This window comes from Larus michahellis, chromosome 2 (genome assembly GCF_964199755.1).
Source record: "Larus michahellis chromosome 2, bLarMic1.1, whole genome shotgun sequence".
Classification (NCBI taxonomy): domain Eukaryota; kingdom Metazoa; phylum Chordata; class Aves; order Charadriiformes; family Laridae; genus Larus; species Larus michahellis.
In genome coordinates, this window is record NC_133897.1 from 53,084,254 (window position 1) to 53,110,680 (window position 26,427).

General features: G+C 45.1%; 1 protein-coding gene across 13 annotated transcripts in view; it reads left to right on the plus strand.

Annotated features, from left to right (window-relative positions):
• Nucleotides 1-4,112: 4,112 nt before the first annotated feature.
• Nucleotides 4,113-26,427, plus strand: part of AOAH (acyloxyacyl hydrolase) — a 116,741-nt gene continuing 94,426 nt past the window's right edge. For 2 of the 13 annotated variants that reach the window (XM_074575438.1, XM_074575436.1), the window contains exons 1-3: nt 8,989-9,045; nt 10,292-10,446; nt 25,473-25,568. In XM_074575438.1, the coding sequence (XP_074431539.1) occupies nt 10,293-10,446; nt 25,473-25,568 (250 nt within the window). In that variant the 5' untranslated portion in view covers nt 8,989-9,045; nt 10,292. The other 11 variants (XM_074575439.1, XM_074575434.1, XM_074575432.1 and 8 more) reach the window with 9 other exon arrangements.

Sequence of the window (26,427 nt, forward strand, 5' to 3'; positions counted from 1 at the left end):
AGCACCAAGGATGCCGTCCTGGGCGCTGCGCACAGGCAAAGTAGGGGCTTGGGTGCCCATGGAGCAGTTGACGTGCTTGGCAGGAGCAGGATTGTGTCACCTCTCTGAAAACAAAAACAGTCGCCTGATAAATATAGCCAGAGAGTTTTAGATGAAAGTTACTTACCTTCATCTGCGGTGATTGTAGTTGTTTTTACTAGTCATCAAAAGAAACTGCTGGATGTAGGATTAAAGCAAAGGAATGATGTAGACACATGAATTATGAATTTTGCATCACGAATTATTGCCTAAAATAGCGTCATGCACCAAATACATCCAGGGCAAGTGTTCTCTAGTTTTGAAAGGCTGGAAATGACACCAGCTTCAGGGAAAAGATAAAGTTTCTTTGTATATCCTAAAAAAAAAAAACTGGGCAACATTCCTTTACCTATTTGTCATCCAATAGTTCCTAATCTCTGCAAACAACTTTTGCCACAGTGATGCTTTTGGGTTTTGGCTGCTCCTCTTGAAAGACTTAACTGGGATTTGATTTTCAGAAGGTCAGTGCTAAGTATTTGCCAAAACCCAGCTGTCAGGACGGGATCAGACAACCAAACACTGAGATACCCAAGCCCAGATAGTCGCTTTTGGGCAGAAACATGATTTTCCTGCCTCTTTCCTACCTCTTTTCACTTCCTCATCACTAAATGCCCAGGAACTTGCAACATGGGATTATTGAAATTAAAATTAAATTTCAGTGGTTTCCAAGCAAGCTGAGGTTGAGGTTACAGTCAGTAAAGAAAGAAATGAAAGTTTTCAACTTTCATGGTTTCCACATCAGAGCTTTGGGGCAGGAGACTTCTGTTCTGGAGGACCCTCAAGGCAGGAATTTGGCTACAGAGGACTACAGAGAGTGAAAAGGGGAAAAGCTTGGGTAGAAGAAAAACGCTGATGTGACCTAGATTCTCAGATCACTGGATAGCTGCATAAATAACTTTGTTTATCATGGCTAGGGCTCCTAGGCTTACCCCTCTTGGTGTTAACCCCAGCCGTGCTGATGGGACGCCTGCCTCTACGCTGTGTTCCACTTCTACCCCAGCCCAAAAGAAACTTTGGTCTACTGCCTGCCCAGCTCCCAGTACGAAATGAAATTCCCTATCTTGCCCACTATCTTTTATCTGGACTTTTACCAACACCACCATCGCTGTAACGCTTGGAGGCAAGATTATTTGGATTTCCTGCTGGGAATCTGGAGCATCACTACCGCACAGAAAGAAGCGCACCCATAGACTGCAAATAGAGATGTTTTTGATATGGGTGGAATAGAATTGGGCTTACCCAGCTGTATAATTACAATTTCGGCTTCCTGGAAAACACTCCTTGGGGTCTGATCGATGCTAGAAACTGCTGCTGGTTTGTGTTCAATTCAGGGACCAGAGATCTCCAAGAACATACCTGTTTTCTTCTTTGGCTTCATGTGATGGGAATTTAGTGAAGAGCGACAGACCGGCTGATGGGCTGTCTGTCTGCCATCTTTTTCTGAGACTGAGAGAGTTGCTTTGTTGGGTCCCCAAAATGCATTTCCACTTACTCATCCTTCCAGAAGCGATGGAGAGGCTCCCTTTTCCTTCGGTGGTGAAGTTTGGAGGGTAGTTTGGAAGTTGTTCCGTCCCCGCTTTGTTGATCCTGTGGGCATAGTGTTAGACCAAGATGTTTACTCATGTATTTTCATTTTGAAAAATTATTCCAATGAAGGGAAGGAGTTTTCTTATAGGTTACTTAACACCCTCAAGCTTTGTTGTTAATTTATGTCGGTTGCTTTAAATATGCATAAAAGCTGACTCTAAATGATGAACGGTGGTGAACAAGTAACCTGGAGACAAAATCCATAAATACTCCAGTGTTAATTTGTTTTCCAAGCCAGGAAGACAGGGGAGATACTACTTCTGTGTAATACTTCAGTAAAACCCCGGGTAACACTCCTGAGTTCTCTTCTCTCTACCATCTGGATGTACAGCATTCACCCTACGTTATTTAGGCAAAAAAAGAGACAATCCCTGCTGTGGTGTCCAGCAGCTTTATTTAAAAAAAAATAAAATAAAAAAAAAAGAAAGAAAAGAAAAGAAAAGAAAAGAAAAGAAAAGAAAAGAAAAGAAAAGAAAAGAAAAGAAAAGAAAAGAAAAGAAAAGAAAAGAAAAGAAAAGAAAAGAAAAAAGAAAAGAAAAGAAAAGAAAAGAAAAGAAAAAAGAAAAGAAAAGAAAAGAAAAGAAAAGAAAAGAAAAGAAAAGAAAAGAAAAGAAAAGAAAAGAAAAGAAAAGAAAAGAAAAGAAAAGAAAAGAAAAGAAAAGAAAAGAAAAGAAAAGAAAAGAAAAGAAAAGAAAAGAAAAGAAAAGAGGGTCAGGAAAACCTGAACTATACTTTTTTGGTGGCTGTGAACACATCTTTGCAGACAAAGGAGGTGAGTCCAGCATCAGCAAGCTTGGAGCACTTTATCATGGCAGACGGATTGATTTGCAAGGCAGAATATTGCTTGCTCATTTTCTCTGAACAATTTAGTTGTCTAGACATTGCTAATGCAGATGCCTATACCCCTCATATTTAATAATCCCTGTAAGAACATATATCAGGGTTCAAAAAGGATTCAGTAACCCATTGCAAGATATTACGTCTCTTTTTTACGCAACCAGAGCGAGAGCAGAAAGAGGTTGGAAAGGTATTATAAGAGAGTGAACATTTATCTGAAATGCTATTTATATTTCATTGAATTGGCTGAAAAGGACTGCGGAAGGCCAATAACGAGTGAGGGAGGCAGGCAGGCAGCCATCCCACCGCGCACAAAGGACGGTATCTTGATGGATGATTTAATGACTCCAACATGTCCGGAGGGGCCGGAGACCAGGTGGAAATATTCTGCGTTCGGGACACAGCGTGAGCGGGGAAAAAACGTGATGCGGTGCCTGCTTTCTCCCTCGCTTACGGTTTGATGGTTCCTTGTGCCGCTGGTTTTGAGTCTCGCGGGGCCGTTCCTTGTTGTGAAGGCAGGAGTCAGGCCTGCCTTCTCCACATCCAGGTCTCTTCTGGGATGAATTAACTCGTCAGACTTGCATTGCGCCCCAGCCGCTCACCTTACCGCATCCCTCAGAAGGAGCCTGAACGAGCGCTGTTGTGTTTAGCCGAGTATTTTCCCCAATACCCTAATTTCTGGAATGGGCCAGAAAAAAAGAAAATACAGCTCTGAATCTGAAGCCAGGAAGAGATAAAAGTGTGGGATGCCCAGCCAGGGGAAGGAAGCAGAAAGAGGGAAGAAAGGCTTTCTGAATGCAGGGCCATTTTGGAGAGACACGTTTCTGCTTTATGGTGAGATGGCTGCGAACGGTGGTAATTAAAACCAGTTGCCCGTGTCATCTTCTCATATATATGCAAGACTAAACCACCGATGTCAGTTTTCAGCATAAAATCTGCTGCAAGCGAAAAGACAGACACGTGCAAATAAGGCCCCCATGAATTTTCAGTGACAGATGTGAAAGATGAAGTGCTAAGGGCTGACCTGGTGCCTGAGTTTGGCTTGTCTGTTTAAGACCAGATTATCAGTGAGGTCGGTGCAATCTTTACTGACTGTAACCTCAACCTCGGCTTGTTCGACTTAGGGGATATATAGTCCTCCAAGCGCTTTGAGTAGGTTCATACAGCCTGACTTCCCCACAGAGCAAGAAGAGTCCGTACACGCCTGGCTGACCAGTGGCTTGCTTAATTAATATTTGAAAAATCAGCTTGCGCTGCCCTTGCATATTCATCTATGGATGATGGATGCTATCCCTGCAGGGCCGTTTTGCTAATGGAAACTGTCCAGCTCACCTGCAGGTCTTTTATTATCGAAGCAAATCAGTGAAATATCTCTTAGAAAAGAGAGGGGGAAAAAAAAATCCTCCACCCAATTATTGAACTGTGAAGTGCCATTAACAGTACCTGTGTTGTAAAGGTCCCATTTCTGAGCACAGAAGTTTCAGTACAAGCCTCAAATGATATGTTTAAATAATCTCGTGAACTTTGGTATGTGCTAAAAATGCCTGTGATGACATTTACCACTGTTCCCTAACCCAAACACTGGGAATAATTATCTTTTATTGGCACATGTTCCGTGTTGAGATCAAGAGGCTGTCGAGCTGCATTTCTTTTATTTGCGTTACTGGAGGAAAGATCAAATGGAACAAAGGTAATCAAACATTTCTTTTTCTCCTCCTTTTGATGTCGTGGTGTTCCCCTTGTAAACACTTGCAACCTGACAGCATCTGGGGCAAACTTTTCCCCCTCCACCACAGCTTCAATCAGCGCTTAAACCAGGAGCCTAATAAGGGGTTACATTTCTGACAAAAGCCCGTGGCAAATAGCGATAACTCTGCGGGGATCGATGCAGTAGAGCGGATTTTGGCTCGCCTAGCAGGCTACTAGCTATTTATGGCAAGGCAATAATGGGAGAAAAACGCCATCACGCTGACTCGGTAACGCTTGGCTCTTGCTTCTTCGGGATTTCAACGAGTACCCAAACTGCAGGGCAGCGCCGAGTCGGTCCCAGGCTTCCTGACTTGTACTTACAGCTGGCTCCGAGTGACTCCGTTATCTAACTGCCCTAACTAAGCCCTTCTAATTAGTCCTTTCTCGGTAATATTGCCACACCCTCTTGCCCCTTAATTGCCAGAGTTGTTTCTTTTGTCTAGATAATAGCAAGCATTAGTTCTTCTTTAGATCTGAAAAGGCCTGCAATTGTGCCCACACAACTCAGACTGCAAAATCTATGTCGGTAAGGTTAGTTCTCAATTTATAGTGTCATCTGCACACGGTAAAGACACAACAGGCAGGTTTGTTTTTCCACACTAAAAGCGATCAACTAAGGAAATGCACTGAATCGCCAATAATGCAGCTGTATTTGTCACAGGTTCCCTGTTTGAAAGCCCTGGGAGTCTTGTTCCCACATTTTGTTATACCCGAAACTAAAGTAAGTCATGTCAGTGATTTACATTTCCAAGAGCGCAGATATCAACAGCTCTTGCAAGCTGGGACATTTAATTTTATTAGAGGTTGCAGAATAAAGGATAATCATCTCAGTTACAGCTTGGCAATAGCTTGGAACGAATTTTCAGATATGAGTGTAGGAAAATATTGGTTTAAATGCTTTCCCTGCAGCTTTGAATGACAATGAGATGGAGACAGAGTCTGAAATAGATGCATAACTTGAACCGAAAGCAGTAACTGATAAGGAAACTGGGGCAGAGGGAATGACTCAGTTGGCTGTGGTGCAGGAGCAAATCCACATGGGGCTTTGGAAATGTTCATCCATGCCAGTGATAATGCACCAACCGCAGAGATGATTATGACAGACAGAGAAATTCGGAGAGCAGTAATGAAAAATAACCAATGCAATGGACCACTGGGAACTTCAGAGTCAAAGGGCACAGAGGACGACGTTTTGAAAATAAAAGGAAGAAAAGGGACTGAGAGCATCTTTGATGTAAAGGCTTCTTCCTGCAGGTTTTATCTCTCCAGACACAAAAATACAAGGCTTATGTCTATTCCCTTAAGAACTGAACAACACGTCAAAGAGGAGAGAGGGGGAGAGGAGGCCTTCCAAGATAACATTTAATCATCATAAAAATGGGTGCGTGAATGTGACAAAGAAGGGGAAAAAAGGCATACATCTTAAAAATAAATATGTAACAGAAATCTAACCAAATAGTAAAAAAAAAGTGCAGCAATGTGTGCAGTGACTCGGACAGAATCAGATAGGTAAATATACACTGCCAGCTGATCTCCTTTCATAAGATGACCATTCCATATTTCAAGGGAGTGTCTCCCTTTATCATCCAAGTGGTCCCTAATCCTGACAGATGACATACCGATGCTTACATGTCCTGTTTTGGGGCTTAATGCAAGTATTTCCCATTCTTTTTTCTTTTCAAAGGCCTTTTTCAATGTATTTGCTGTATACATAAGCAGCTCTTTAGGGACCCATTATAGGAAGCAGTGTTGAGAATAACTCCATCCTCGCATCTCATTTCACGTTTCTAGTGGCAATCACATGAAAGCGTCCCTTTTGGGGAAACGGTGACTCTTAAATTGCGTTTAACCCTTTATTCAGAAAATCAGAAACCCTAACTCGGTTCCATTGCATTTTTACCAGGGGCAGCAACAGTGGAGGCTGAACCCTTACCTGTCCCCCAGCTTATTTGTCACCACTACCCAAGCCAGGGTACGTGAGGTGTCAGCAACTAATATGGAAGCACCAGAAACGAAGGAGTGTTGTGGGTCCTTCAAACCCCAGCAACCACACTCCTCTTGGGATCAGCCGTGGGGGCTGTATTTCTTTTCTAGCTATGCACGTGCCCTGCCGCCATCTGCTCTGCCTTCATGGAAATTCAGGGTAGGTTCCGCTCGGCTTCGTCTGCTTTGCCTCAGGTTTTTGGCAGCCTCTGTGCAAGTTTCTGTCAGCTCTACCTAAAGCGAGAGAGGCAGGAGGGTGCGGCTGGAGAGCTTGAGCGGGGAATTACCAAGTGGGGCACATCACGGTCCATTAGCCCCTGCAGCCCTCTCTGGTGACCCCCAAGCAAAGCCCTCTCTGCCATGGTGTGTCCCCCACACATCACACTTACTACTGGTTTGCATGTGGGTATAAGGTGACAGGCATTTAGCTCTGCAGACCCTCATGTGCACTAAAACTCCCCCAGAAACCATTCTATGATTCCATGATTCTGTGACGTAATCATCTTGAGCATCAAGCAGGATGAGACGAGCAAGCTCCTCAGTGTGTTCAGGCATCCTGAGAGCAAATTGCAGGGAGCTGCAGGACTTTCCTTCAGGGCAGTGTTTTACTGAAACCCTACAGACAATGCAATGTATGTCCCTCCTCGTCTGTGTGCCGAATGGGGGGAGCTGCAGGTCCCCCCTTTACTTGGTAGGAAGCAGCAGTGTCTGTGGGGAAGGTGTATATGATGTGGTTTTGCACATTTTTTTATTTATGTATTTATTACGACTGGTCCAAATTCAGCCTTGAAAAATTCAGTTGACCCTATGCCTTCTGTCTCGCACTCTGACCTGTGTGTCTGCGGACCTGGGTCTTTGCCAGAACACTGAGGGTATCCTGTCTGCAAGAGGTGGCGTCCTCACCACACCCCTGGCTCTACACAGTCCTTGCCCCCTCTTCAGAAGTGACATATGGACACCTGGAGGGAGAAAAAAGTCTTGGTGGCATTCTCAACTCTACTTAGGTGTGTAAAATTGAAAAAATGAGGGAGCTGAGGAGACAAAGATGGTCGTAGGGTGACCCTGCCAGACCTTTTTTGAGCAGGGGACATCCCAGACATCACCCCTGTGTCCTGGTGCTTGGCAGAGGGCAGAGCTCTGGTCTCCTCTTGCTCCTACTGCCTCACTTTGTTATTTCTAGGTAGGCAACATCTCCCGAGTCACCCTTGTCCCAGGTCTGCTTCCCTGGCTTAGATGTTGTACACAAGCCTAATGGAAGCATCTATGATCAAATCCCTTCCTTTGGGACAGATCTAATGTGGTTTTTACCTCCCATTAACATCATTCATGCACTCATTAAGAAACAATGTCATGCGCTCCTTCACTGCTGTACCATGACGGCTTTAGGTCTTCCAGTCTTAGGGGCTTGGAAGCAATATAAAAATCTACTTGGCAAAAGGCAGGGCCTCCTATCTGATTTGAGTGGGAAGGAGAAAGATTTAACACCAAGGGGGATGGTGGTGTGTGTGTCACCTTCCCAGCTGTCCTCTAAATCTACACATGCAAATCCCTCATTTGTCTGACCAGACTGCATATTTTAAAAGCCTTAGGGTTTTCTTTAATTGGTTTAAGAGCTTGGCAAATGCAGAAGGTATAGCAAAACCCGGCTCTGTGTTAGCACACGATTCTGGGTTGTCTCACCATTCTTTCCACAGCCTGAAATGAAAGAAAAATAACACAGCCGATTATGGGGCTGGAGCTGTAGGCTTTGCAGGTTTACATGCCTGGGAGCAGCTTGGGATCTATCTATATACTTTATAAGTGCCGTTGTTTAGATTTGTATTTTGCTATAGATATAAAGCGGAAACCATTCCAAAGACCTCTCTGCTAGGAAGATTTTTCTTGCCTATTATTAGCACTCTGCTTTTTGCAGCAAGCGCTCATGAGCCAATATGCAGAGTTTTAAAGGACTTCAAAGTGTCATTGGGAACCAAGTGATATGTGTGTTAAAAAGGGTTTAATGGAGCTGCAGTCACTGTAGCACAGTGTCTTTTTATAGCAAGTTTTTACAGCGTTAAGAAAAACATCCTGCAGATTTCAGTAGGATTGGCATATGGATAAGGCACTTTGCACTATGATTTTTGTTTATCTGCTATTAAAAAAAAAAAAAAAAAAGAAAACCAGCATTGCTAGCTATAGGGAGAACGATAAGCAGGAACGGGTCTGCAAAACTCAGGCAAACAGCTATTACCTCTATTTTGTGTTTAATTTTTTTTTCTTCTTTAGAAGAAAAACATACTTTCGGAAGCCAATGGCTTGGTTTAGAGAATGGAGATATGCAGTGATTTGTATTCGCATTGAAGCTTTCAACTGTCTTTTTTTTCTTCTTCTTCTTCTTTTTTTTTTTTTCCCCCTGGAGCCCCTGGATTATATTGTCATTATCACAAGGCAAATCCTGCTTATCAAAGTTGAGGCAAACTTTCTGGGTCTGACTTTAAAAATGTCATAGGTCAGGTTCTCACAGAAAAGAAGTGGTTTGCAAAAAAACCACATTAAATACTAAAGCTGACCTGATCCCTGCGTGGTCATCTTGATCTGCAGGAACGTCTGAAGATTTGGCAGGGAATCACTGATTTAACTATATTCTCTGTTTTTCTTTTTACCACACCATTTACGAGTCTCCTTTAATTATGCCCGGGAAGCATGTAGGGATGCCAAATGAGACAGGCTCCTCATTACCCTTTAGCAACCCCTGACGACAGCCTGCCCACTTCCCAAAGAGCCAGGCAAGGAGTGGAAAGGCAAGACGAGTACCCGTGGCCCGCCGGAGGGGTAAGAGGGTTATACAAAAAGGCAGAAGCAGGGGTGGGATGCAGTCTTGGCCCTCCAGTGCCTCAGCCCTACATCGTATCCTTATAACCATCCTTGCATCCACAGCATCTGGGATTTAGCTGTTTGGGCTTGTTCCACCTCTGAAGCGACGTCATTTGAACAGGTTTTACTCTCTGCTTTTGCTTCAGGCTGGGGAACGACGGGTTTCTGCCTGATCCAGGGGAATTAAACAAAAAAGAGACAGGGAAACCTTCAGTCGTCGTGGCTGCCAAAGCAGGAAAAGCTCAGGATTTTCCAAGCCTCGCAGGCGGCTGGAGGCTGCAAACAAACGCGCTCAGAGCTGATGAGAACAGGGGTTCGGCTCCCGCTGCTGCCCTTATGCCGGCAGCTGCCTCCCGTCCCCCCAGGTTCGACCCTGGCAAAACCCCAGTGTGGGACCCCACTCCCTCCCACCCCCACCCCCCCAGCTCCGACCAGAGCGGCCTCTTTCTTTTATTTTTCACGCTCAGTTCTCCCAAACAGAAACCCTGGTCAAAAATCTTGCAGAAGCAGCCGGAGATAGATTTTTTTTTTTTTTCTTGTCTGCAGAGGAGCGACGGGGCAGGGGGGGGAAGGGTTTGTCGGGTTGGTTTTTTTGTTTGGGTTTTTTTTTTTTTTTGCAACACTAGTTGTTCAGGGGAGTGTCTTGCGTTATTAATGCTGAGTGGCTCCAGCAACTACTGTGGTTTAAGGTCGTTAGTCATCCCGCTGCTGCCGCAGGAGACAGGGCAGCGCTGAGCCAGAGCTGGTCATGCAACCTCCGTGGTCCTACCAGGCCAGCAGGTTGGGAAGAGCTGCAAATGGGGCAGCGGGGGCGCGTGGGGGGGGCGGAGAGAGACCTGGGGCCGTGGCGATTTCCTCCCACACCGGTCATGGGGTGCCCACGTGTATGGGACTCGCTGGGTTGTGGTGGGTGGCTGCAGAGACACCCCGAACGGCCTGAGAGGGGCTGCGGGGTGTGCAAGGGGCAGGGGATGGGAAAGCATCTGTGATGCATGGGTGAGGGATCCTCCGTGCACCCCGGCAGATGACAGATGCTTGTCCCCACCTGGGGAGCAGCCCTGCATCACGTCTAGCTACATAGGCACGCCAGCCTCCCCTCTCCTCAAGCTGCGACAAGGATGCGGGATGCTCCCTGAGCAGTAAGGGAATATGGGTCCACATGCGCCCTTCCCACCTGATTTCTTTCCTTTCTTTCCTTCCTTAGGATGAGGGGGTCTAGGCGAACGTTCCTTAATTTATTCTGCATCCTCTGGCTTCCGCTTCTGCTGAAGGCTGCCTCTTCCTCCCCTCTCCCCCATGGAAACGACCCACCGTCCCCCGCGCTCCAGTCCGGGCTGTACAAAGGACACACCTGCGTCGGTATGTATTCAGGTTTTGTTTGCCTGCTGGACTAGTAGTTCGTTTGCTACTCCACCGGTGAGCTGAGAATTGCTATGCACATCATAAATCACTCCTTTATCTATTTCAACAGCTGTACTGCAAAACATTCGTAGTCTTTGTTGAAATAATCACCGGCGATTTTGCAAGGCCAGCAATGGGGTCTGGAGTTATTTTATGATTTTGTTTTTGAGAAGCTGCTTCCCAAAGTTCATGTTTTTGCTCTGCGGGGAATGGGGTCTAGAAAGCTGGCTTTAACGTCTGTAGGTCTGGGACCTGCATCCGTAGGTCTGGGACCTGGAAACAAGGTGTTATGGGGTCCTAGTATTTGTTAGGGTTTGTTTAACTGCAGGGAAACCACAGTTTCCTTCAGGCTCCCCCCAGGGTCTCCTCATTGACTTCATCGCCTGGCAAAATATTCTTTAGAACACTTGGTGCGTACTTGGGCCAGAGAGCTCTGTGGTCTGGATGGTCATCTCTGGAGAGCCAAGTCGTGAGGGCTGTTTTGTCACATTTCCTTCCCTTTCCATGAGCACACGCGCCTGCACGTCCCGTACTGAAGTGGGGCGAGTGTGTGTTTTGGCAACCCCCTCTCCTGTGACTTTGGTGACCACGGTGATCTCTACAGCAGCTGTAGCTGGGGGTATCCGATAGCCTCGGCTGACCAAGTGATTCCCAAAGCAAGACCAGTAACACCAAAGTCAACATGGGTATCTCAGCACCAGAAATGCCCTTGGCGTGAGACTCCGTATACCTAGAGAGAGGCAGTAGCTTGTATTTTTTATGTGAGCAAACGTTAAATGATGGATATCTTAAGCGTTATGATGAAACATTTTATTTCATCTTCGTTTAGCTTTTCAGGGCACTTTTGTGCCGTAAACATCAACTCTGTCACGGTTCTCCATTCCCTCAGAAGGAAATATTTCCTTTCAGCCCCAAATGGTTTTCACTGTGGCTCAAGGAACACGGTCAGAAATAATAATTCTAAGCTTGATAAAAACAGGGGGGTTTTTTTGCCTCATTTCTGAGCCATCCCTGCAGATTTCGGCGCTGGGGAGGCAGCGTGAACCGAAAGCGGAGCGAAGTGGGGGCAGCCCCTTGGTTCTTGTGCAGCCCCTGCCAGGCCTCAGCCGCCGGCTGGAAAATGAGAGCGAGCGAGCGGTGAAAAGCAGAAATGTCTGTCAGGGACAGGCCTTGTTCGGGCCGGCAGCCGCACAGGCAGTGACCGAGCAGCTGCCACAGCGAGAGGGAAGTGGTGGCGGTTTCTTAATGGCGAGATCTTTAGGCAGCGAGGGTTTCGATGGCACAGGAAAGGGCGGTGAGCGTGCTCGCCTGTAAGATTTTTACGCTGGTAAAAAGGTGTGAGCGTTGTCTGCCCTTTTCACCCTTATTGGCCCAGCAAGGCTCTAAATTCCTACGGTGACTGCACATTGCATTGAAGTTGCCTTGCACAAGGTAAATTGTGCTTTTTTTTTTTTTCCCTTCAGCCCCCTTGCTGGGACCACCGAGCCTCTCCCCGGCGTGTTTGTTGGGCGGGAGGACAGCACAAAACCCGCCTCCCACACCAGTTGCTCTCTCTGAGCTTCAGCTCCAAGCGTCCACGTGAGCTCGCCTCACGACCAAAAGAGAAAGTCCACACACCTCTAAAAAGGAGCAAGCTAAAAAGGAAGGGCGCAGAGAGTTAGAACTGCACGGGGAGGGCCGGTGGCGGCAGGCAGGCAGGCTGCTGCCTGCTAGCCCAGGTCCAGGTGGCCACCTCTGGGGTTTCACTGATTAGCCGCTCTCGCGACTAACTCTTGAAAACACTGGCAAGCCATCTCTGTCCCTTCCTTCTCCCAAGCGGGAAAGGGAAAGCACGGAGGAGCTGGTGGTTCCGCTTGCCGTGGCGTGGAGCGTCGGTTCTTGCGGCTGATTTGGTGACCAGCCCTCTCAGGAGCAGAAATTAAGTCGAGATCAGCTTCATCTGTAGGAAGAAGAGTGTGATTTCCTTTCAACAGCTCGACCCCAGACCCTGCTAGCCAGTTTGCCATGTGGGAAAGCACTGGGAGAGAGCCATGGGAACTTCCTCTGAGTCTTCTTGGCCTTATACATCAAGGCAGCATTTTTAACGAGAGAAAGGCCCGCTGCCAAATGTATAGGAGATTCGTTTGAAGAAACAGGCTTTTTTGCATGCAAGATAAATGTGTGGTCAGGTGTCTAATCTTCCGAAGTTATTTGCCTCTTTTTTCTGAGGGAAATGAGGTGGCTGCACATTAAATGGTCATTTCTGGTCACTCCTGTGCGTGTACCACCTGCATGATCAAGATTGCTGAGTTAGTAGCCAATGCTGGTCAGAAAATGGATGCTCTTTCAGTAATAAAACCAAGAAAATATTTTCCATTAAGCTTTTCCACTGAAAGTATTATGCTTCTTGAAGAAATGTGTATAAAGTGATATGACAGGAGAGCGAAACGCAGCTCTGGTACCTCCGTTGAATGCGATATGACTTGGTTGCTTCCTTTTTCTGTTCCCCTTGCCAGCAGCGCTCCCTGGGTAGGCACCATCTCCCCCAGTACATTCTGGTCATACTGGGAAAGCAGCTGGATGCTTTAAGGGACACCCTTGCCCTTAGCATATCCTGTGAGATGTGTTTTGGGTAGGCACCTATATGTTGATATGGAGTAAGGGCTGGAGGAGCATTTCTTCTTTCAGACTGTTACTTGTCTAAAAAACAGAAGGCGACTTTTTTATGGCAAACTTGTGTCAGAAAACATTTAGACAGAAGTTTTAATCAGCCTCAGTAGCTATAGAAAAAGTCACATCATTTTTGCTGCATTTTCTTGAAAAATCTGTCTGCTTTATTCAGAAAAAGTCTTTTCATAATTGACATAAAGCATCCGGAAAGTGTTCCCACCTCAAAAAGAGATGCAATACTGCTGTCTTTTAGAATTAAGGAAAAGAGGGGGAAAGGACCTGATGATAATCCTCCTGGCCATAAGATCAGATGTAGTATACTTACGCGGTTCCTAACCATCTCCAACCTGCTTTTAAACAGATATATGCTCTTTCTTTGGCCCTATCACTAGAAGAATTTTTCCAACATCTGACAGTCTCTTTTCTCCATCAGTGTTTCCTGTGTCCCCAGGCTGGAAAAATTCCCCCCTTTTTGCATACTTTGAAATCAGCTCAGGCCCTTCCTCTGGGCCTCTTGCACGCTTTGCATGTGTTATACTCCTCTGCTTTTTCCTCATGGTAGATAAAAGGACTTTAGGAAGTTTTCCTGTATGCAAAGACCCGTAAAGCTTTTTTTCCTCATGTAAAGGGGGTGAGTTTTTGCTCTGTGGACTGGTTTGGGAGCTGGATGCTAGGACTGGTTTTCATTTCTGTGTTTGCTGCTGACTGGCATTATGGCCTAAGGGATTTATTCAGGACAAGACCTAGAAGCCCTTTTGCTAGGTGCAGCCTGACAATTTCAGTGAGGCATCCTGAGAGCAAGATGCTGTGTATTTTTCTCTCAAAAATGAAGTATGAATGAGCCCTTCAGATACTCAGGTCTTTGAATTTATCTATCTGTTAAATGAGGAAAATACTGCCCACTTCACAGGACAAGCAAAGTTTTACTTAAGTTAATGTCAAGGTACCCAAAGACAGTAGAGTGACACTCGCAACTTGACACGGGTGTTAATGTTTCATCATACCCAAGATCACGTTCTTTATTTTCCTACTATTTCTGAATAATTTATAAAGGTTTTATTCCACACCTCCTGCCACCCCAAATTATGTCAGAGCCCTTAAAGGGTATTTCCAAATCGCCTGTTCTCTAGCAAAGGCGACTTCATCCAGAAGTACCTGAAGCAACCTCAGAAAAGGCAGAAGCTGCCCTGGAGACACTGAAAGCCAGGAGGGAACTGCTTGTATTCATCCCCCTCCAACATTGTGAAGTAAGGAAATCTGGGGAGTTGTAGATCAGTCAGTTAAACGTCAATTCCTAGAAAAATTCTGCAATAGTTAATGAAACTTTATAAAAGCATCTTTCAAAAGTAAATAGGAGTAAGAACCTCACTGGATTTATCAAGGAGAAACAGTGTCAGATGAATCTAATTTTCTTTGCTGATGGGATAACGGCATGTAGACACAGAAGAAGCAGTAGATGTTACAGCTTGACTTTAATAAGGCTTTTGGCAACACCTCAGCACTAATCTAATGTCTGAGAGATAGGCAAAATTGATTAAGCTTCTACAGGGCAGGGCAAAACTGGCGGGTGGCCTTGTTCAGAGGGTAATTATGAGTGGCTCACTCCTTAAGCAGAAGGATGTACAAAATAAGGTCTTTCGTGGACCTCTGTTTTGAACATAATATCATTCCATATTTTCATTAGCCGAGATAATGAAATAGTGTGTTATTAAATTAGCAGCTCATATAAAGCTAAAAAGGTTTGCAAGTACAGTGGAGGGCAGGATTAAATTCAAAACCATCTTGAAAACTTGGAGTACTTGCCCCCAGAAGAGATAATTTCAATATGAATATGTTGAAGGCACATCAGCAGAAATAGTCAATGATGCACATGGCCAATGAGGAATGACCGTCTGGGTAGCATCCCTAGGGAAGATCATCTGGGCTTGTAGTGGCACAATAATGGCATGCTGTCATGAAGAACGCACGCACTGCATACACCAAGATGTGCGAACAGAAGTTAGCTTGCAAGACATGAGAGGTAACCCTCTACCTTTCTCAGCACTGACAAAGCCTCAGAGGAATTTCTGCCTTCCCTTTTGGGGCTGTGCATCAAGAATGATGGAGAGTGACAGGAATTTTTGGAGAAAAACAAACATAAGCTACAAAGATTGAATAAATTAGAGTTAATTAGTCTAGAGAAGAAAAACTTGAGAAAAGACATGATATCTGTCCTCAAAAACATTAAAGGGGTAATCCATTCTCCAGGTTCATAACAGCTATGGCAAGAAATAACAGAAATGGATACCAGTAGGGACATTCAGGTTAGGAAGAAAATTTTCTAATTGTAGCGTTAAGTGAGCACTCTCATCGGTTCCTGAGAAGGCTGTAGAAGACCTCATTAGAGATCTTAACAGATCTGTGTCTCCCCTGTCCCTTTGGAACAGCATAGATACCATAGATCAGCTGCTAAGGCAGAGGCTTGGGTAGGATGACTTCTTCCAGGCCGGCTTTTCAGGGGTTCTATGCTGTGACCGCAAGAACCATTTGCAAATAGCAGGGTTTATTTATTTTCTCCCAGCAGCAGGCTGCCCTGCTCTTTTGGCGATTAACTTTGGCTGCCCTTTTTGGAATGAGGCGATTAGTCAGGGAGCGCTCAATACAGCCAGACAGCAGCAATTTCCATCTTCCTCGCTAGTGAGCGGAGATCCTGTGGGTCAGCAGCTGGGGAAGCAAATTTCCCCATCTTTGTGCTTGATATAATGCCATTCTCAGCAACCTTCGCGGGTCACCTCTTCCATTCACCCACGAGCACATTGTTCCTAGCATATGAAGAAGCATGGTTTTGAAACATATTTTCAACTCTGATTACATTAAAGAACGGATGTTTCCGAGCTCCCCAGCAGCCTAAAGCGCCGACATCTACCTGTGTTGATTTGTGTGATAGTCAATGTCCTCAACAGTTTGCCTCTGTCTGGCTGTGCGTGAGTGCCGGCATGAAATATGCCCTGCGGAGCGGCAGCAGGACCGGTGGCATTTGGAGTTCCCAATAACTTCACACAATGGAACGTTCCAAATGGGGTTGGAGGCTTTTAATAACCGCACTCAGACAAAGTAGCCGTGCACATATTGTCTGGGGAGGCACCATGACAGAACGTATAATTTACAGCTCAATGAGTTCTGTAAAAAGGCCATGCCCAATATCAATGTGTTTTACTCTGAAAGGCCGGGATCAACTTTGATTACAGCTAAACCAGTGCCAAGCCACAGCACCTCTGTTCACTTCACCAACATTGCTCAGTTTACTCAGCGGCAAAATTTGCCCTGGTGATCAGTAATAAAGATTAAATTTGACCACAACATTTTTTTCCTGTGATTATACTTTGGATAGAAAAACCACAGGCATGTGACTAGTGCGGTAGAGATACTAAAGCGATGCTTAAAATGGGAATATTTTCTACAGGGATTCATATTTTTCAACAACTGATGGTAAAATTTTCATTTTTCAAGATCACCCCAAGCCTTACTGAAAGTTTGTGGCTCTAAAATGCAAATACATACATTGATCACAATAAAGAGGTATGCTTCGCATACCTACATATATATAGGTATGTGTGTGTAAATACCCATTCGTATATATTTGTATGTGCATTTGTATACCTGAGTAGTCTTGTACGTTTTACGTTACTGATGCTTGCTGTTAGTTTTCTTTTATAATCTTATTTGTTTAGTATTGACGGTCTGTTTGGTTGCCGATTGAATAATGTGTGTGCCTCCCACTCTTCTTCCTATGTTAGCCCTATACAGAACTTCAGAAAAACCTGCTTATTTTTAAGGCAATCACTTTCAACAGTTTTAGCAACTGTATATCTGAAACTATTGTGCATTCAGAATTTAAAAATGGTAAAACCTTTGTGACAAGGATGAAGTTATCCAGATACATTAACTCCTCCTGCCACCATTCAGGCTTCAGTAAATTTTGAATACCCTTTCCCAATTTGGAAAATAAAAATATGTTAATGGCACACACACACACATGTTTTTTTCTATTAATTAATGCAGAAAGCATTTCCATTGGAAACGCCTGGGGTTACAGATTTTGTTAAATAGGGCTCTTTAAAGCGTAATGTAGAAAACACTAGGGATACATTTGGCTGGCAGGTATGGATACCAGAGTCTTCCACTAGATGGAAACTGAATTTTCTGTACCAACTTAACTGTATTAGAGTCCTCATCGGGTGTCTTAAGGAAACAATAATGAACAAATAGAGCTCTGGCGTTAGGGGTCTGAAGTCTCTCACTGCTATTCTGTGAACTGCAGAGGCATGAGCAACAAAAACGGTAGTTGATATTCCAGGGTTTGCTTGTTTTGTAACAGAGCTACAATACACTCAAAATACTGCTATACTGGTAATAGTTTAAAAATGTTTTTAGCCACTATACTATATGTAATTTTATGCCCAGTGACAGGTTTGGTAATAGCATACCATTCAGCATTTCCAAGATATTTTATGACACTTGGCAAATTTAGGGGGAAAAAGTCTTGTATATGCCAACATACTTGAATATGAATACCTATTATTATATTCTATCACTTCAGTATCTCTATGAAATACATTAACACTGTAAATGGAATAGGAATCAAAGTTTGAGTGAAAAGACTTTAACACACAGATCCCTTTCTAAATTAGCTTTCAAAGCAACAAATCCCCTGGCTGTATATGGAAAACAACTACCCTAACTTTACCTATACAAAGATGTCATCTGAGCTGACTATTTCCACGCTGGAATGAAATCTTGAGGCTATAAAGGGCTGTTCTTTGAAAGTATCAGCTCAATGCTGAGAAGCAGAGAAAGAAGGCAAATTGAGTATTGGGAAGGAATATACAGTGAAAAAGAAAACATTCCTGCATCGTAACTTTGCCTAGCCACAGCCTGCCTGCACCAAGAATACCCACGTGCATGTCCCCATTGCAGAGGAGAAAACCTTATTTCTTCTTAGTTCCCCATATGAATGCTCTTGCTTCAAACAGGAATGTCTTGTTTCAGGTTGAATTGGATTAGATGAATTTAGCAAGAGGTGTTTTTTACTCTGGCACCTGCACGAGGAGTCGCAGTATCGTCTGCGATACACTTTGCTGTGGGGGACTCCTCACTTGTAGGCTTTCAGAGATGCACTGCAGCCCGTGATCGCCTGTAAATGGAAGAAGCAAAGACTGTGTTTTAGGAAAACCTTCATCTTCTGTATAAAACCAGGAATGCGATAGATGGGTTCTTTTTTACAGGGGTATTTCCTGCTGCAGATGATAGATAGTTGAGGCAGAGGTTTGTCACTTTGCCAAGGGAGGCTCCAGTTCCTGCCCCACCGGGAGCGAGCAGGGTGAGCACAGCCTGGCTGGCAGGGTTTGCAGAGAGCTATTTGTGTCCAAGGCCGCTTTGTTTTGGCTTATTTCCTCCTTTCGCTTCAGGGGGTATGTTTAATTTATGGCTGGGGAACAGCGATATGGCTGGAGGGGCGAGAAAGGTCTCCAGCACCCAAGAGTGTGAGCAAAGGCTGGCAAAGGAGGATGCGCCAGGTGCCATTTGACAGAGTTTTACTCAGACAAATATATCTGCAAATCTGAAACTTAGAGAGGCAGCTTTCACTATCCAGACACTTCTTGACATCCCTAGGTATAATTCTAATTATAGAGCCTTTCAAACGTGTGCGGCAGAAGTGGATTAAGTCAAATAGTCTGCTCAAACTGCCAGAGGCTTCACAGCTAAGAAATGAATTTCTCTAGCTCTGATTTTATTATTGGGGTACGATTTTTTTTTCTGTGCTTATTGGAAATGTCATTTTATTATTACATGCTTTTTTCAAATACATGGAGAGAAGTACTTCCTGACGTGTGAGTTTTCAGATTACTGCTGGTGAGCAAAATGGTTATGGTTTTCTCTTATCTCTTCAGAAATTAATAGCAGATGGGACAAACTATCGCTAAAAGAGACAGGCATTTTATTAACACCAGAGTCTAGTTTCTAATGGCTGGTAGGCATTATAATACCAATGGATTTCTTCCAGAGAAAACATCCTTCAGCCTGTCAAGGCACTGAAACCTATTATTGAAGTGTGACAGCAGAGTCAATTTCTTGAAACTTGTTTCTAAAGAAAATCATGTGCAACTATTAATAATTTAGAGCTTTTTAAACCTTTGATTATGAAGCCTCTCTAGATTGCCTTATATGTGCCCAGCTCATGATGAGAAATAAATCGCATCTAAATATCTACTAAATTAAAAGCAAGCAATAGTTGCTAATGACTGTCCAGATCTGGAAGTGCTTTACTACTGATGCCGGAACATTAAAAGGTTTATATTCTCACACACAGTAATTAAAGCAGTGAGATTTCTACAGTCAAACAGCCGATTTCCCCCTGTCCTTTTTAGTTAAATAATTATTCTCCATGTTTAGCCATCAGAATTAAGATCCATTAAAGGCTAAGATATCTGGTTAGCATTTTCGATGGTGCAGCCCTTGGGAAAAGGACTTGGGGCGTTGGTTGATGAGAAGCTCAACATGACCAGTCAATGTGTGCTTGCAGCCCAGAAAGCCAACCACATCCTGCCCTGCATCAAAAGAAGAGTGGCCAGTGGGTTGAGGGAGGCAATTCTGCCCCTCTGCTCTCCTCTGGTGAGACCCCACCCGGAGTACTGCATCCAGCTCTGGAGCCCCCAGCACAGGAAGGACATGGATCTGTTGGAGCAGGTCCAGCGGAGGCCCACAAAGATGATCAGAGGGCTGGAGCACCTCTCCTGCCAGAGGACAGGCTGAGAGAGCTGGGATTGTTCAGCCTGAAGAAGAGAAGGTTCTGGGGAGACTGTATAGCGGCCTTCCAGTATCTGAAGGGGGTCTACAGGAAAGATGGGGAGGGACTCTTTATCAGGAAGCGTAGTGATAGGATGAGAGGTAACGGTTTTAAACTGAGAGAGGGGAGATTTAGATTAGGTATTAGAAAGACATTCTTTACTGTGAGGGTGGTGAGACAGTGGAAGAGGTTGCCTGTGGAAGTTGTGGATGCCCCATCCCTGGAAGTGTTCAAGGCCAGGCTGGATGGGGCTTTGAGCAACCTGGGCTAGTGGGAGGTGTCCCTGCCCGTGGCAGGGGGGCTGGAACTAGATGATCTTTAAGGTCTCTTTCAACACAAACCATTCTATGATTCTATAATATTTGGTGTGCAGGGAGATTTCTATTGATTTTATTAGAGAGTAATGGCTTCCTATGTTGCATGAATTCTTTTTCTGCCACTAAATCCAGAGGAAGAAGATATATGTGATCAAAAAGGGAGCGGGTTTTTAAGAGTGAGGATAGTCTGAGTTAACTGTAATTTATAGGCGCTAGCCTCTTGAGGTTCTACCTATAGCCCAACACAGGAGAAAGCTTCTCCTAGAAGACCAATCTGACTTACTGGGGGGAGCATATTTTTATCCAAAAAAACGGGGAGCCTGGGTGGGTTATACATCCTGGACTACAGCAAATCCCCTTAAACATTCCTTCTCCCTCCTCCCAGGGTTCCACCCTTTTCCTGAGTAATTTACAATCTCCATCCCAAGAGCTGCTTCTGATGACACCAGTCTGAATGAAAGGCTTTGAGGCCAGCAGAGCCCAGACATAAGTGGCCATCCCCTGGGGCATGGCCCATGGCAGAGCACTAAGAGGTGCCAGCAGACCATGAGGAGTAAAGAGCGGTGGATCAAGGGCACCTGATAAAAGCCTGGGTAGATGGGGGAAACAGAGGGCAGATCATCTGGTGGCACCTGTTGGTGGCACATGTTCCTGGGGAGCACCTTTCCCACCAGAAGGTAGAAAGATTCCCCAGATTCGGGTCCAGAGACTTCAGCTGCGGTGACTGAGGCTGAGGACGTCCCAATTGGAACTTCAGACCCCTCTGAAAATCAGTCAAGACTTTCTTTATGGGCTTGTCCCGTGAAGCATAGCATTTTATCTGGAATAAGTGCATTTGTCAGGGAGCATTTTGAATAACCAAGGTGTGGTCTGCAGGTGCCCAAGGTGGGGAGGGTATAATAGCGTGACCAGAAGCATCCTCTCTCTGATAGTAAAGACTAGTTTATGAGAACAAATACTTTGAAGTTCAGCTCTGTGTGTTTTTCCCAAGTAGTCAGGCTATTATTATTGCTATTTATATTCATATAACATCTAGTAGCCCAGGGTACTGCATTAAGCACTGCACAAACTCAGAGATGTCTCCGTTAATTCTCACATGAAGAAAATCTGCCTTTGGGCCTGGTTCGATAGACACAAAAGTGTCTGACTTAATCAACATGAAAATTTTCCATTTATTTGCTGGGACACCGCTCCATGAGTAGGGTTACCTGCGTGACTGTGTTTGTGATTAAGAATTCTGTTTCTATTCAACAGAGCTGAACCAAAATAGCTATTTTTTTTCCCCTCGCCCTCTGTGGTATTTTGACAAACATGAGAGAGAAACTCATATCTTCAGTGGAGACTGTCTTCTTGTATAACAGAGGAAATGGAAACACCAGGGGTATTTTTATTCCCAGCCCAGCTTTTCGGATTTCGAGAACTTGTTTATCCACAAGTCCCTTTCTCTGCACCGCCTCTACTGGAGGCGAGAAGACCTCACCGTGATAACGAAAATGAGAGTCATGGGGGCAACGGCTGAGTCAGAGAGAGAGAGGGACCTCTTTGCACCCCCATCTTGAGATGAACCATTAGGCAAGCTGCCGAGCCTGCCCCTGGGGTGAAGAACTCTCTTTCAGAGTGAAAGCAGTGCACCGAGGTGTGTCAGGCAAACTTTTTCCTCCTCTGCTGCGTCATGAGCTGGTCTCTCCTGGTGTGAGTGGGAGGGTCGACTTATTGCGTCAATGTTTTTATCAGGCCAGCTTTTGCACTGAAATAAATTCTGTCCTTGCAGCACTGGAGCCAACTTCTGGGCACCTGAGGGTGCCGTAACTGCAAGCAGAGACACTGCGGGGGTTGATTTCTGCTCATGGCTGGAGCAGACCCACCACGACACAGGAAGCACGAGCCCATGGTGCTGGTGGTGGGGTGAGGCAGGCAGTGTCTCACTCCCACCAGCCACCGGCAGCACTTTGCAAGCTTCATTGCGGCATTGCATGGCACCTTCTGTACCCACGGAGGATGAGGAGGTGCTAGAGGCAAGGGAAAAGAAAGCTTAGAAAGCTGGACCCAGCTAGAGCCCCCGTTCCCCTGCCGCTTGGCAGGGATGCCCAGCAGCCAGGAAAGGGGGACAGGGGAGCTGGGGACCAAGAGAGAAGGACTCTGTCCTCTCTGCGAAGTGTGCTGGCAGGCCCCGGCTGAAGGTGCACCGTGGGTTACACAGCACAGGCAAAATGAGTGTCATTTCTCTCTGCTGCAGTCAGCAACACTGTCAGCTCCCTGGTGTGACGGGTTGCTGGGCCTCAGGAACATGACAACCCAGTTTTCACCTTGCCCCCACTGTGTCTAAGCTCATGCCTGTGCTCACAACGGGGGCTTTTCCCTCACTTTGCATCCAGGCTTGCAATTTCGTGGTCTGGTCAGGCTGTCCTACTCCTCAAGCCGCATTGGTGTCCACTCCATCGCCCACTTGTTCCTGTGCTCAGTTCTGCTTCAGCCTGTGTTTTGGGGACTATCTGCTCTCCCAGCTCCTCTGCCCGCTGAAGCATTTTCCTCTGCTAACATTGCTAACCTCAGTGTCTTCTGAGTTTCCTTCTCTCCTCCTTGTCTTCACCCCTCATGGACTCCTGGACCCATGTCTGCTAAGCACTGGCACATCCTCATTTGTAGCTTCCTCAAGCTCCTGGTGCAAAGGAATGAGAGCTAAAACAACAAAAGCTGTCTCCTTTAGAAAATATCAAAGGACTAGCTCCTTCCTGTCTTTCTGCTTGAACTCCTTTTTTGCCTTTCTGCCTTCTGGACAGCAAGATTGTTAGATGAAGGCCTGACCTTGCTAAGAGGAGAAAGGAGGGCACAGAAAAAAATATGTGGTTTTGTGGTTAAAGCATCGTTTTGGTCATTTAATTTTTCTGAGTCTCTATCCACCTGAATAAAACAGACATAGAAGGCAGGGGGAGCATAGTTTTTGTTGTCTGTGGGTTGCTCATGTGTGTTAATAATATGGTCTTGTAAGAACCAAGTTATGAAATGCCTTTTAGGTGCGTTTCCAGAGAGTTCCAAGGATGTGCACTGCCATTTCAGCACTGAGTGATGGAGTCAGTCCAGTGTGGCTATGGCCACGCTACCCTTGAAAATAAGCCAGGGTCGATTTTCTGTCTCTGGGGCCAGTGCAGGGCATGGTTTGCACTCAAACAGTTAAGTCTCTTGCACCCATCAACTCCTCCTCCCTTGACTGCATGTCCTCATCCAAATGTGCTCTGGAGACTGGTCCTTAGCACAAACACAAGCATTGCCTGGGCCATGGCATGGGATAAGGCTGTGCTAAGGCACCTGCCAGGGGTTAAACTGGGACTAGGTGGACCTGGGCTGTTCTTCCAGCCCAAGTCCTGAGCATGCTTTGCTCTCCACCTCGGATGTCCACTTTGGTTTTAGTTTGGGTCTTTATTATTCTACTTTTTTTTTTTTTCTTTATGAGCTATTGTGTTTTAATTAACTGTTAATTCCGTGGGCTAGCCTGTGACTATGTGGACAGGGGCAGGGAGAAGAAATAACTTGCTTCAGGGTTTTTTTTTGGTTGTATCTGTCTCCATTTGTTCTCCTAATCTTTTAGGCTGACTGGAGGTAATGGCTCTTAGCAAGCTTTATAAATCATTCTGTAGAGGACTTTGAGTGAACGTTTTATTTAATAAGTATGGAGAAGTGGGCTTTTATCCCTGCAAAAGAGATGGCAAGTTCACTCTAATTTCCACTGGATTACTGTATTTGGAGTAGAAGAAGTAATAGAAGACTCAAAGATATTGGTCTTACAGCAAGCTCCAATTGTATTGCCTCCTCTTTGACTTGCTGCTTGATCCATAGGAGCATCAAAGTTATTTATGTTGAAAACCAGCACTTTGATTTAATAGCACATAGGTAGGGGTACTTGGAAGGAATTTAAAAGCTCACTTTGAAAAGCTGTGCCAATCTGAAAACTTGAACGTTAATGTTCTTGAGCTTTGGAAAGAGGTGGATCTGCAGGCCCATCCTAATGCTGGAGCTCACCTCCATTTCTAGACTGTGTCAGAGCAAGTCCTGAGAGCTGAGATTTTTTGCAGAGGGGAGGAACAGCGTTCAGCTCCAGGGATTTCAAAGAGAAATCTTTACTCATGTTGCTGGGAACTGGCATCCTGGCTCCTTGTCTCCTGGGTACCTGGGGTACCCACCTGACTATGTTGGTCAGACTTCGTATCACCAAACGCGGCTTATTTATAAAATGGTGAAGCCACTGCAGAAAGAGAGAGCACAGTGCCGGCCTGTAGCAATTTAAACTTGACTTGAAATTAATCGCTTATGGTCATCACGTGGATTTTGAATGATTGTTATGTGGGGATCACATGGAACCTACTTCATCCCAAAAATGTCAGAAAAAATGCTGGACATCTCAAGGAACGCCTCACTATGGTGTGCAAGCTCTTGGGTCTCAGCCACAGCTAGCCCAAGGAGCAACTAGGCTTTAGCCTTGCTCATACTCAGATTAGCCATGACAAGTCACCACCTTTGTGGGTTGTAGGAAATGGTTTCTTTCCAACCACAGAAGGAGGGCAGAATGAACTCTGAAGACATTTTGGCTTTAGCAGATGCGCAGCTGGGCCCAGCAGCCCTGTGCCTGCCAACCACCGCTGGGCTTCTGAGGACCGTCTGTGAAGAAACAATGCCACAGATGCTTTGTGGTGGTCAGCACATACATCTCCATTGTGACGTCTCTTCTGCAGGCAGTCACACCCGTTTGTTTTTCAGTTTTGGTAGCTCTCTATGTGGCTTATGTGGAGGGATGTAGAAGTCCTATCAAGTACAGACCTGTGCCTTTTTTGTTGTGAGAAATAATGAGAGAGCAGGTGGCCAAGCAGGCAGTTGTAAAGGTGGCTGTCCTCCTGGCTCCTGGATTTTCATCCTTGAAAGGACAGAAAATCGTTTTTTCAGGAGCAACACTTAGTGCTGTAAAAGCCAGGCTGTTCTGTGCACTCCTCTGGCATCGCCATTCTCTCTGAGATAACTTACTGGTTTTGAATAAAGACAGAAATTCACAGATTATTTTTTTTCCCCTTGAACACTCGTCTGCCATGGAGCATCTCGAGAAATGAAATGCCCAACGATGCCTGAAATACTTCTGTAGCGCGGGGTGCTTCGTCACACTTCACAGATAACCGTATTCACTCTTTTTGTTTGTTTGTTTGAAGGGTGCGTGCTTGTGGTGTCTGTAATTGAACAGCTTGCACAGTGGCACAACAGTACAGTAAAGGCAGCCGTGGAGAGACTCTGCAACTACATACCTGGTAAGTACCAAATAATACGCCATATGTTATGCTGGTACTGCAGTATTTCTCTGTTAATTAAAAATTCACACGTGGAGCCTGAAAAAGCTTTATCCACTTCTGGTGCAGCATCTCAAATGAATGTAGCTGAGAGATAGCAAGGTGCCATCTGCAGGGAAGGCAGTGGCGCGGCTCACTTGGCGTCAGAGCTGGGATTTTGTCCCAAAGTTAGAGTGAATGGGGTTGTATTAAGCCCACACGCGTGTGAGCACCAATGCATGCCGACCCCTTCCCTCTGTTTTTCTTCACTTTGTCTCTTTGTTAGCAGCTTAAGAATCGATTCGCTGTATGCCCAGCCACTCCTCTTTCTTGTTGATATGGGTCTTTATAGCAACTGTGAAGATGAAAATGTTTTCAGCAGGTATAGGAAGCCGCTATTGTAAAAATCTCAAAGAAGAGCTGAGGTTGACAGGTGTAAGATGTGAGCGTTTGGTCTGCACAGAAAAGCTATTGAAATGTAACTGATGATAGAAATTTCAAAAGCGAGAGCTATTCCATATGAATATATGTAGACTCCCCTTTTTCTGCCCCTTATTTTATCTGCCCAAAGGAGCTTAGCTGTCCGAACGCACATCCTTAAATAGAGAACAGTTGAATGCCAGAATAGCTTTGTGCCTCACAGACCAACCCTATAACTATTCAAGTAACTAGATTTTACATTCATGGTATCTTTTTAATGTTATGAATGTAAAAAGATGGCTTAGGATTCTTCATTAAAAAGTCATTTATATAGGACTTCACGAATTGTGTCTCTGAGAAACCATCTTGCTCTGTAGACCCTAGTTTCACAGAAGATGTGTGTAGAATATTAATTCCCTCC